The sequence below is a fragment of the Triticum urartu genome, chromosome 3A, assembly GCF_056163025.1.
Source record: "Triticum urartu cultivar PI428250 chromosome 3A, HENAU_Tu73, whole genome shotgun sequence".
In the NCBI taxonomy this organism is placed as follows: Eukaryota; Viridiplantae; Streptophyta; class Magnoliopsida; order Poales; family Poaceae; genus Triticum; species Triticum urartu.
The window spans coordinates 405,678,584-405,691,020 of record NC_141875.1 but is presented as its reverse complement, the minus strand read 5'-3'; the positions used below and the strand labels follow the sequence as shown (position 1 = coordinate 405,691,020).

At 45.7% G+C, this 12,437-nt stretch overlaps 1 protein-coding gene across 2 annotated transcripts; it reads left to right on the top strand.

Moving 5' to 3' along the window:
• The first annotated feature begins 6,800 nt into the window (after positions 1-6,800).
• LOC125544200 (50S ribosomal protein L34) lies at positions 6,801-11,423 on the top strand. Of its 2 annotated transcripts, none has more exons than XM_087547215.1 (3): positions 6,801-7,273; positions 7,364-7,475; positions 9,827-9,990. In XM_087547215.1, exons 1-3 carry the CDS (start codon positions 6,928-6,930, stop codon positions 9,855-9,857), a joined length of 489 nt encoding a protein of 162 aa, XP_087403341.1. In that variant the 5' UTR covers positions 6,801-6,927; the 3' UTR covers positions 9,858-9,990. The 2 variants fall into 2 exon arrangements, with proteins under 2 accessions (XP_087403341.1, XP_048563749.1); XM_048707792.2 differs by lacking the exon at positions 9,827-9,990 and adding an exon at positions 10,974-11,423 and having other exon boundaries at positions 6,805-7,273.
• The last annotated feature ends 1,014 nt before the right edge of the window (positions 11,424-12,437 follow it).

Genomic DNA, 12,437 nt, shown 5'->3' with positions numbered 1-12,437 from the left:
GGCTTGGAGATTAATTGACAATCCGGACTCCCTTTGTGCTTGTGTTCTCAAAGCCAAATATTATCTAGATTGTGATATTTTGAATGCAACTCTGAAAAAGAGAGCCCCATTCACATGGCATAGTGTTATGTCGGGGGTGCATAAACTAAAAAGAGGTCATATATAGAGGATTGGTGATGGTAGTCAGATCAATGTGTGGGATGATGAATGGATCCCTAACTCACTTACCAGGAAAGTGATCACGGCTCGTGGAGGCAGTTTACTATCAAAAGTAAGTGATTTCATTGACCCTGTTACGGGTCATTTGGTTGAAGAGTTGGTTTCTCAAACATTCTGCCAAGTTGATGTGGTGCAAATCCTTGCAATTTCGTTGCTTGAATTTGACATGTCATACTTCGTAGCATGGAACTTGTGCAAAAACTAGATATTCTCAGTGACATCAACATACTTTGTGGAGTGACACATCCAATATGAACATTAAATATCAGGAGAAAATATAGCCAGACCCTCACAGAATTCACCATTACGGGGACGATCTGGAGCTTAAGCTGTCTTGCCAAGATTAAAATTTTCCTCTAGCGAACTTTGTTAGGATCGCTACCATGTCGGGTGACTTTGGCTAATAGACATATAAAAGTTAGTAGGCAATGTCCTACATATGGTATAGGAGCAGAGGGTATTTACTTGTGCAAAAGTAAATAGGTATGGCGGTTACTGGTTTTAGACTTTGCTATTGATAAAGCATGCGATGTAGATTATGCGGGAGAAGTTGTGCTATAATATTTATTGCTACAACCAGCTGAAGAATATGTGGTCCTCGGCCTAGGAAATTCAACGGAAACAATTGCTATTGGTTCTTGGTATTTATGGTGGGAGAGGAGATTTTTTTAGAATATGCAGGAGTGTGCATATCATATATTAGAGAAGAAAGGGGTGAAGAAACCCTCCATAAGGTTTACATACTATTTACAAGGCACTCCGGTCTCCACTTGCCACTCACTCTCAAATATGAACTACTCACCACTAGACCGCCTACTTATACCACTAAGGCCTCATTTGGTTCATAGGGTAGGAAAATCGTAGCAATAGGAAAGTCATAGGAAATGAGATAACATGTATCTTAAATCCTATGAGTAGGAATAGGAAAGGAGATGCCCTTTGATTCACATCATAGGATTTTTTCCATTGAGTCTAGGCTAATGTTTATTTTCCTATGAAATGTGGAGGATAGGAAGAATTCCTCCATAGGAATATGATTCCATTCCTATAAACCAAAGGGCTCTACAGAAATTTTTCCTATAGAAATCCTATCCTATGAAATTCCTACAAGATTCTTCTAAACCAAAGGAGACCTAAAGAAGGATTCCAGGCCACCCTTGAGCAGTCCTGCTGACCTCTCCATCCTTCGTGATCAATGTTCCGCAACAGTAGTTGAAGTGATGGTGTTTCTCCATTGAAGACTATTGCGTTGTGGCGTTTCCAAAATTCTCATAGTCCTAGAGTAATGATCCTTTTTAAGTCTCTAGTGGAACTATATATCGCTACACGTGTGGAGCACCATTCCACCAGTGTATCCTATGGCGCCGGAGCCTATCTTGGGTCTCGAAGCGCACTCACATCCATAGCCGCAACGTTCTTGCAAAGACGTAGGTGAGTAGTATGTGATTGATCGTTTTGACCTGTTGGTTACAAAAGGGACATGTAGTTTGGTGAGGCATTCCGCGTCGAGCTAATCGGTCCGAAGTCCAGTAGCGGCTCCGCATGTCCAACCATGCGAAGAAGTGGCATTGTAGAGGTGCCTTCTGTTTCCACACGAAATCCGCATATGGTGTTATCTCTCGTCCCATAAACCATGCCGCGTACACTGATCGGGTGGAATAGGACCCATTGGCCTCTAGGCCCAACAGATGGCATCATCCCTCTCTGCATGCAGTTCCACCACTAGCACTCTTTCCCATAACTGCATGTATTCGTCGATATTCTCGAGCTCGAGGTTAGGGCCAACATCCATCGCCCAAGTGTTGTCCAGAAGGGCTTGCCGTAATGAACGTGAGGCCTTGATTCGAGGAGCCACTACATCATATATGTTAGGCGCCACATCTTGTACTCTGTTACCATGGAGCCATTTATCCTCTCAAAATAGAACCATATCCCCATTGCTAATAATTGCATGTGTTGCTACCTGGAAGATCCCTGTCCCTTCAGAAGTGACATTGATCTCAAATTCCGCCCACGGCCGCTTTTTGTCTTAGCCATAGCCATCTTGCCTAGGAGAGGAGAAATTTAGTGCATGATAAAATGTCCAAAAACCTAAGTTCATATCAATGGCAATAAAGAGCTTTGATTGCTAACTATACTATGGGAGGGATACAAAGGTGATGAACAAGTGACATGTCTAGGAAAGACCAAGGAGCAACTATGTGAAGCTAAATGTGGATGGGGCTTTTGACTCAGACTTACTCAAGGGCTCGTATGACGCTGTCATGAGAGACTCAAATGGCAGATTCGTCACGTCGGGAAACAGGGAAATCGATTAGTGTGGGGATGCGCTTATGACCGGGGCACTGGCCTTACAGTTTGGTTTCAATTTGGCAACTACAATCGAGTCTAACCGCAATGAGATGAAGTCAACAACATCGAGGTGGCAGAGACAATGAAGAAGGGAGGCCGCACTTTCGGTCTATCGACGAGACGACGATAGTTTTTGATGATATATATCACCTTTTGTGTGATTTCTCGCATATTTTCTTTAGGGCAGCACTCTGCGCCGGTGCGCCGGCCCAAACTTTGGGCCGGTCCAACCCTGGCCATTAGATGCGCCCCCGCATAGCCGTCAGATCACGCCCTTTGCCAGCGATTGTCACCCTAGCACGTTTTCAGATATGAAGAAAAAGCACCGCTGCAGGTCATGGCGGCCACCCCCCGTCGCCACGTCGCGCAGCGTGCCGTCGCCCTCCCTCGTTTGCCCTCACCATCGATAGTCGCCGCCATTTCGCCGCTGGTCACTGCCACTTCACCGCCGGTCGCCGCCCTCGCCGGTGGTCAGCGCCTCCCATACGTTTCTCGTCGGTCGCCACAACCCCCACCCTCCCCCACACGTGTTTTGCTGTGCGTCGGAAGATTACCGACGTTGGCGACGGCGACTAGTGCGCTGTATAACCATCGTCGTACCGCTGATGCTTCCAGCCATGGATTTTCTCAAACCGTCAAATGTGGATGCTGGAAACATATTTGATATATGCTGGAACCGGCTATTGGAGATGCTGCATCCAATGATGGGTTTTGCTGGAACCAGAGCTGCAGCTGAAAGATGCAGTCATCGTCGTTTGTTACAACCGTATACGGCAAAAGCTGCAACCACGTTCGCGCAGAGCTACAAGCTTTTCACACGGGAGCTGCAAACATCAGCGACATAGGTCGACGAATGTTACAAATGTACATTGAAAAAGCTTCATCCATGTTCTCGAAAAGCTGCAACCCGCGAGTGTGGTGACCACACACGGGGCTAGCGACATGTCGTGGATTTGTGCTACATGCTACAACCGGCATTAAAAATTGCTACCACCAGCATGCCATATAGCTACAACCGCAATCGCATTTTGCTGCGTCACAAAACAGTGCATTTTTTGCTGGAATCGATGCAGCTCCACGGACAGCGGTTGAAGCTCCACTGGACTGCGGTTCTAGCTCTTGTGGACACGGTTGCAGCTCCTCATGCCCAGTTGCAGTGGTCTGATAAAACTATTGTATTTCGCCGGTTGAAACTTTTTCAAACTACGGTTGAAGCTTTCATATGAGTGGATGTAGCTTTTTAGTGTGCGGTGTCCAGTTGAAACTTTATATGTCGCAGGTTGAAGCTTTCGAATAAAATTGTTGTAGCTTTTTTGGTCGTTGGTTGCGGCATCTCTAGTGGACGGGTCCAGTGTATGAAACGGTGAGCAGCAACTCGCGGACGACATGTCCATGACAGCTTCCCAACTCCAGCTTGCCAGGGTAGAGTGAATCTGCAAACCAAGGGCAATGGAAAAAGTGTTTGTGGGCGCTGATGTTGGAGATGGGGACCTACATGGGATTGGGGCTAGCCAGCAGCGGGATCTGAAGGAGGAAGACGAGGATCGGCGAGATCTGAAGGAGGAAGACAAGAAGCAGTTGAGAGAGAAGGGGATCGGGAGGAAGAAGACAGCGGCTGAGCGAGAGAAAGGGGTTGGGAGGGACTGGGCGAGCAGTTGGGCCAGCTGTCGCACGAGGCCCGTGGGCTGATGTTTGCGTGAAGAGGAAAATATGAAACGTTCGATTACCCTTTATCGTACGCGCCGCGCGGGACTGGTGGAAGTTTCAACCGGTCCGCCGGCCACAAACGTTTCCCTTTTCTTTATCATGCCCCTAGAGAGACTAATTGTGTTGTCCATAATTTAGCCAAACTAGTTAGAAGTGCGATGTGTGTGGATGGATGAAAGATCCACTCGTAGAGATTGTTGATATTCTTGTGAAAGATAATATGGTGAGAGTATTTTGATAAAAAAGATAGTTCTGTAAGAGAAACTCCAATGGGGCGACCCATTTCGTCCGCGGCCGTCCGTTTGGGTCGGCACAGACAGAAAAGGCGGCCCAACGCGCCGACTCAAACGGACGCGCGTCCGTTTTTCGTCCGTGGGCAACCCATTCCCGACCCATTTTTGAGCCTGATTTGCGTCGACGCGGACACGCAATGGACGCACTCGCGCTCGCCTACTCCTGTCCCCGGGCCCGCTGGTCTGTGGCACATTGGCCTCCCCTCTCACCCCCGGCCAACAAACAACCCTTGCCCCGCCTCCTCCATCACCGCCGCCGTCGCCCATTTTTGCCGGCGACTCTTCCAGCTATCGCCGCCTCCACATCCGCCAAGCAATGCCGCCCCTACCCCCAGTCGCCCGCCGCCACCGTTTTGCCGCCGGGGAGCAAACTGGTTCCCGCCGCCGCTTTCCCCAACGCCCAGCCGCTCGCGACCAAGAAGACGCCTCGCCGCCCCCGCCACATATGATCGGCACGCTCGTTGGACGCCGTCACACTCGTCGGACGCCGGCAGGGCAGCTAGCTGGTCTGTGGGTGCCGCGTCTCCCCTCGCTGGCCGTCTCCTTCTTCGACGCCCGCAAGCTGTTCGACAGATTGCCAAGGTACGAAAATGGACTCCGCCGATGAGTTCTTTTTCCACAATTTCCTTTGCGACTCCGACGATTCGTCGTCCGACGAGGAGGAGGAGATATTGGCTGCCATGTTGGTCCATCACCACATGAACAACCAGCGGCCGTTGTTCCGGGGCTCCATTTCAGGCCACCTTCCGGCGTTGAATCGTAACCGAGAGAGCAGGCATTTCCTTCTCTGGAAGGACTACTTTGATACAACAAGCCCGTTGTTCAAACATCACAAATTCCTCCGCCGGTTCCGTATGAGTAGGCACGTTTTCAACCGTATTAGAGAGGGAGTGGTCGGCTATGATGACTACTTCGAGTGCAAAGAGGATGCCGTCGGCAATATTGGTTTCTCCTCTTATCAGAAATGCACTGCCGCCATCCGAATGCTTGCATACGGAGTGCCCGGTGATCTATTGACGAGTACGTCCGTATGAGCGAGTCTACATGCCTAGAGTCCCTGTATAAGTTCTGCAAGGTTGTGATTGTTGTGTTTGGCCCTGAGTACTTGAGAGAGCCGATAGCTGAAGATACAGCCCGTTTGTTGGCGATGAATGCCAGCAGGGGCTTCCCGAGGATGCTTGGCAGCATAGACTACATGCACTGGGAGTGGAAGAACTGTCCTTCTGCTTGGCAAGGGCAGTATAAGGGACATGTCAGGGTTTGCACTGTCATACTAGAGGCCGTGGCGTCTCAAGATCTCTGGATCTGGCACTCTTTCTTTGGCATGGCTGGATCACACAATGATATCAACGTGCTTCAGCGCTCGCGGTGTTTGCTAGGCTTGCCGAATGCAACAGCCCACCGGTGAACTTTACTGTCAACGGCCACAACTACGACAAAGGGTACTATTTGGATGACGGTATATATCCTCAGTGGACCACTATTGTCAAGACAATACCCAACCCGTCGGAGATAAAAGGAAAAGATTTGCCCAAGAGCAAGAGAGTGCTAGAAAGGATGTCGAGCGTGCCTTTGGTGTTTTGCAATCTCGATGGGGCATTGTCCGGTATCCCGCTAATACTTGGAGCACGCAGAAACTATGGGAAGTGATGACTGCTTGTGTGATCATGCACAATATGATCGTAGAAGACGAGCGCCCGGAACGTATGTACGACCAAGGCTTTCAGTTTCAGATGAGAATTTTGTGCCTGAGCATGGAGTAGCGGCAACATTTGAGCAGTTCACTCAGTTTCATAAAAACATGCGTGATTGGGAAACTCACGTGCAACTGCAAAATGATTTCGTTGAGTATATGTGAACTCATGTTGGCAATCAATAGATGTATCTTCTTTTATTCGTTTGCAAAACTATGTGAAACATTTTTTTATTTGTATTTGGCCTGTAAAACTATACTATTTATTTTTATTTTTGACTATGAAGACAGTAGAAAAGGTTCCTAACTATACTATTTATTTGAGCGGCTAAACTATTTTGCTTGTTGCCACGTCTGTACATATGGGTCGACGCGTTGAGCGCGCTGCCGACCCATATGAAAACAGGTCAGACGCCGGGCGGGTGGCTGACCCAAACAGACAAAAAGCAAATGAAGTCATCATCCGTTTGGATCGGTCCGTTTGGGTTGCTCCAATAAGAGTAGTAGAGATTGATCTTCTCGCAGGTTAGATTTCCGTTGTGAGTCACACACTCGCAGATCTGGTAGGAGTAGTGCTTCAGATAGCGGACCCAACCAGGGTAGACCAGGATAGTGTGTATTCAGTCAGTGCAGAGCAGAGCAAATCAAATCAGACAAAACACGATGGCATCAGCAGCGCCATTCTCCGGCAGTCTCCTTTGCCTGACAAAACCAGGAACACCACAGCCCCCGTGCTTCTCCCCTCCGCCGTCTCGCTCCCACTTCCACCTTCGAACCCGACCCCCCAAGGCAAAGAGGCCAGTCGCCGGAGCCATCGCCTCCTCTTCCATGGCGGCAGCCCAGCCACAGACGCGCGATGGCCAGCAACAAGGGGCGGAGGAGGCCATGAAGCTGCTGTTCGTCGAGATGGGCGTCGGGTACGACCAGCACGGACAGGACATCACCTCCGCCGCGGTGCGCGCCTGCAAGGATGCCATCTCCTCCAACTCCATCCCCGCCTTCCGCCGCGGTAACCCAATCGCCGAACACCTCCCCGGCACACAAAGCGTTTACTCGGATCATCAGCTGACCCTGCTTTTGGTGCCGATTGCGTCCGCAGGGTCGATACCAGGGGTAAACAGTGAGCAGATGAAGCTGCAGATTAAGCTGGGTGTCCCGAGGCCGGTGCAGCATCTGTTGGACTTTGAGAGAATCAAGGCCGTCTTCCCCTAGTGAGCATTTTCTCTGCCTTTTCTTTGTTTCTATGAAATCTTCAAACTTGACCGTTCAAGGGCTGGAACTAGAATCAAGTGCAATGCTCCATTGTGATGGGCTCTTATTTATGACAAGAAAATTTTCACGGTCCTAGGTTAGTGCTGGCTCAGTCATTAGAGTGAGGTATATATTCCTTATTGCAGAGCATGCGTATTTCAATCTTGGTTAAGGGAATTAGTCAAAATGCCTATTATACCGTCTGGGCGTGAATGGCAAAGCTGCCAAAGTTTTATCAAGCAGCACAACAGAAGGATGTGTGGTCAGTAATGTACTGAGTGATTTAGAATTCTCAACACCACCATGTGTTTCAGATGTGGAAGATTTTATTCAGGTCAGAAAACATTACCACCACGTGTACTAGCAAGTGTAAGTAACAAGGTGGCCAAACCAAGGCTAGTGTCTCATTAAATGTTCAACTTTATGAGGCATTATGCAATGTGAGGTAAGATAACAGTCAACATCACGAAAGCACCTTATGTGGATATACAGGAGAGCAATCATGCGATTTACATGACTTGTCGAGAAGATATACTTGCAAGAGTTGAATATTGCATATTGCGTAGTACTCATACAGTTCCTAAAAGCTATAGGCATTCTTGCATGCTATATTTACTAATTGGGGGCTCTTTTTAAGCCACCACTTCTCTAGAGGAATTTATTAGAAGTTTTCAAAAGGAGATCATCTGACTATTGGTTTGATAATACTCCCTCTGTCTCAAAATGTAATAGTGTCAAAAAACGTCTTACATTTTGAGACAGTACAAGGACCCTCAGATATTTGTAATAGTTTTTGTTGTACACGATAGCAGAAGTGCTACTTGCACATGATACATGGTACACGTGAAGTTGATTCGTCCCTCGACAAAAGAGTCCAACCAGTCATAGTTAATCAGAGGAGAGAAAAGTTTTGACGGACACATTGCCCTATCGGATGGATACAACAACTATTCCATAGATGTCATGATATTGTGCGTACCTATCAAGTTGAACCATCTGTCAAAAAGAAAAATGAAACTGAATAATCGTAATTAGCAGGAAGAAAGCTGCTGTTGGTCATGTTCCCTAATAGGATAGATAGTTATGTGTTGGCACAAGTACGAGGAGGCTGCTAAGAAATAGTATGCATCTATCTTATACTTCTGAAAAGAGGGTGAAATTTCCTGTATTAATAAGAGACGGACAGGATCTATGATGGATGCTATGTATTTTTTTTCACCACCCATTGATTGTGGTATATGCTGGAATAATGTAAGGGAAAAACAAATAAAACTTCCCCGAAACTAAATGTTGTGTGTAGCATAGCCATTCCATCTATAGAAGAGAACGTCTCATAATTCTCAATCAATATTGCCTATGTAGAAAGTGGTATATGTTAATGTTACATCAAGATTATGTCTGTCTTAGGTATCATATATACACATATTCTCAGATTAAGTAAACAGTTGGAAATCCATTCTGATTAAGTAAATAACAGGCGAGCATCCTCATCAATTTTGAACATAATACATGTGCCGTGATTTCAGTTCATTGGTCTTTTTAAATCGTCCTTGAATTTAACAAATGTGTCAAATTATCCATTAGACTACAGATAAGTGTACCAATCCTAGATAGAAATCTAACAAATCAATCTTGGTTGACAAGAAAAAACAGTTCTTGGAAATCCTAGGTCATTGGGCTGCAAGACTTCCGAAAATTGGAAGTAAAACAATTGAGAATGACAAATTGACAATACAATTAAGTAAATCTAATTGTAGTAATAGAATTTATCTTTGGGTAGCAATTTAAAAGTATGAAGGGCGGGCCGGGCACAGTGGTAGTCTCTCTCCATTTGTGGCCTGGCGGCCTGGGTTCAAACCAGCCTCTTTGCAGAATTATTATGCAAGGGTAAGGTTGTCTAGAAATTCCCTTCCCCAGACCCCACTTTGTGTGGGAGCTTTCAGCACTGGGTACGCCCTTTAGCAATTAAAAGTATGATATGTTTTCAGTAATATTCTTTCAATGTATTCCTATATATCTCAGTATCTCACATATAACAAATTCTGTAAATTGTTGTACTGTGATGTGATTTAAAAATTATAGCCATCCAGTTACATGGGGCTGATGACTAGGGCTTAGTTTGGCAGCACAGTTTTTAGAAAACCGTGGTAATTCAAAACTACAGTGTTCCAATGTGCGGGCAAGGAATCTACAGTTTCTTAAACCGTAGTTTTTTTCAGTTTTACCAAAACTACCGAGGTGTTTGGCTGGTGCTGTTTTACCATAATTTTGACCGGTTGTTACGTGTGGATGGCAACTGAACCTAACTCAGCTACACTAAAGGAGTTACACGACCGGACTAATTAGCGTTTGCTAACGGCCGCAGGCTGCATGCAGTCGCCATGCATGAGGTCAGCACGTCTGCACCTAGATGCTAGTATCTTTAGCAGCCTGAGTTTTCACTTGTATGTCTATCCCTGCCTCCTGTACTTCTAGCAAGTATGTGTCACCTAATCTAGCACCTGGATTTGCGCATTGCACAGGTGGCTGATGTTTAAGGCTTCAACTAACACACCTATATGTATTCTGCTTCAAATGAACACGCCATTGCAAGGTATGTTAATCTTCACGAAAAAAAAGTCCTGCTTTACGAATGTGATCTACGACAAGTTAGCATGTGTGTTCTATTATCAATCATTTTTGGGGGAATCCTCTAAAACTTTATGCCTGATATGTGATATGCACATCTTAGCAGGCGCGTTTTATTGTAAATCGGAATGTTTGGTAATTTTTTGGCGTGCTAACGTAGGGAAGATGACTAATTGGCTATCATCGAAGCTTTGTATGCTAGTGATAGAACTTCGGCCAATCACACACGTATTCATACATCCATCCTTACGGGAGACCGAATTGAGATGTAAAAGAGATTTTCAGATGGAGAAGTATATTTTTCGTAACTTGGTCCAGTGCCTTTGAGAGGGATGCCATCTAAGAGATACAAATTTTGTCTCGGTGGAAGAACAGGTAGGCATATTTCTTTATGCCGTTTCGAACAATGCAACCAATTGTACACTCCAAGGGCAATTTCAGCATAGTGGTGAGACCATAAGCCGCTATTCCAATATTGTGTTGAACGCACTCATGATATTTTCTGGAAGTGTAATACAGTTGCCTCCAATTAATGTTCCTTTCAAAGTTGCAAGCAATCCAAAATTTATGCCATATTTCATGGTATTATTCACAGTAAACTCACCACAGTTGAGTAATATTAGTGTCACAAAGGCTTGGATATAAGCGCATCATAATCGACAATAGCTAACTTGGGAGTTAGAGGGCTTGCCTAGGATATCTGATTCCGAGGCTTTAATTCAGTGGAGTTACTGAACTACTGATAATTTGCATCTTGATGTACCACATGACATGTTATACTCCCCCTTTTAGAACATAATATCTCATATCCTTTTTTTCGTTATTTGTAGTGGTGAGATCACCAGCTGCGAGGTCGTTGACGGCGGGATGATCTGTTCAAGTGGAACATGCATCGAAGCAATGGGAGATAAAAACGATGACTGCTATATTGTCAATGCTGCAGTCTACGTCGGTTACTAATGCTAGCCTGGAGGAATTGTTGTCTTGGAACAGTGGAAAAATTGAAAAAAAAAAAACGGCCGGGAGAGGGGAACTGGAAATTCTCGTAAGCAATAAGTATGTATAACTGTTATGCACAGAGAAAGGGCCAAAATAGGGGGAGACCATGAAGCCTCCCCGTAGTCCTGCTGCCCGTCGCCGGTTATCTTACCCTAAGAGGCTAAGAAGGCAATCTCGCGGTGAGCTCCATTGTTGGAGTTCATTGGAATTGGCCTGTACATTGTCATCTCGTGTTGTATGGTATGGGGAGCTTGAGGATGTTGACCGCATTCTCTTCTTTTTGTGCCGTGTGATCGGCTGAGAGGTTGCCCTGAAGTATTGCCTTGCTACTAGGTCCACGGACTCATTCAAACCCAATTTGTCTTAAGCTGGGAGAATGGAGTCTTGTCTTCTTTCTGCTGCAGTTATGGCTCGGGTGGTCTTGCCTTTGTGGCTGCTAACCAGGAATCATGTGGTGGTCCGTGGATTCACCTCTGCATCCAGTTACACAAGTTGAACATATGGGGCTGGCCTCGGCAAAGCGCGTGCAGTCAGTAGGAGCTGAAGGTGTGCTGGATCTGTACAAGATTCAAACCGCGCTACTTAAAAATAGACTGGCGGGCATTTAGGAAATACTGTAGCACCAAGATGGCAGAGGAAGTAGTGGGCAATGCCTACGAAAATACAATGATGCACATTGTTCCATGTAAATGGACTTGTGGACTTTTAGCAAATAGTCAAGAGGACAATGCCTACGAAAATACAATGGTGTAGATGGTTCCATGTGAATAGACTGGTGGACATGTGCACCCATTATGAACAGTAGAATCTAAAAAATAGCAATCAAATCCAAACGATTGTAAAATTTTAGGCCATCAAACTTAATTGACTGTTCTACTCACACATGAAATTTCGTGAATGAATGTCGTATTCTTAGTGAAGGAAAAAACCGGACCTCCAAATTACTTCAAACATGATCTTTTTTATAGCACTGATTTTCTTTTGTGCCTAGAATACCCCCTATGTCATTTCTTCACGCAAGTTTACACGCGAGTAGAACAACGATCATGTATGTTACAAAAATAATAATTCAAATTCGCCTGATTTTTCTAGCATTTTTATGATTTTAATATTCATGATGGGGGTGTGTGTGGAATCATGTTCCAAAAATCCGTGCCCCCAAAACCTATAATTAAAGTCTTTGTATGTCTCAAGCAAACATCCTAGCGATGGCATGATTAATTTGACATAACTTTGAGATCTACACGCTTCTTATAGGAAACATAACTAGCATAGGTGTGTACACCTGCCATATC

Excerpts from the sequence above, each read along its gene's own strand:
- LOC125544200 (XM_048707792.2), top strand. The coding sequence starts at position 6,928 with ATGGCATCAGCAGCGCCATTCTCCGGCAGTCTCCTTTGCCTGACAAAA. Across the intron at positions 7,274-7,363 it reads CATCCCCGCCTTCCGCCGCG|GGTCGATACCAGGGGTAAAC; the intron begins GTAACCCAATCG and ends TTGCGTCCGCAG. Across the intron at positions 7,476-10,973 it reads ATCAAGGCCGTCTTCCCCTA|TGGTGAGATCACCAGCTGCG; the intron begins GTGAGCATTTTC and ends CGTTATTTGTAG.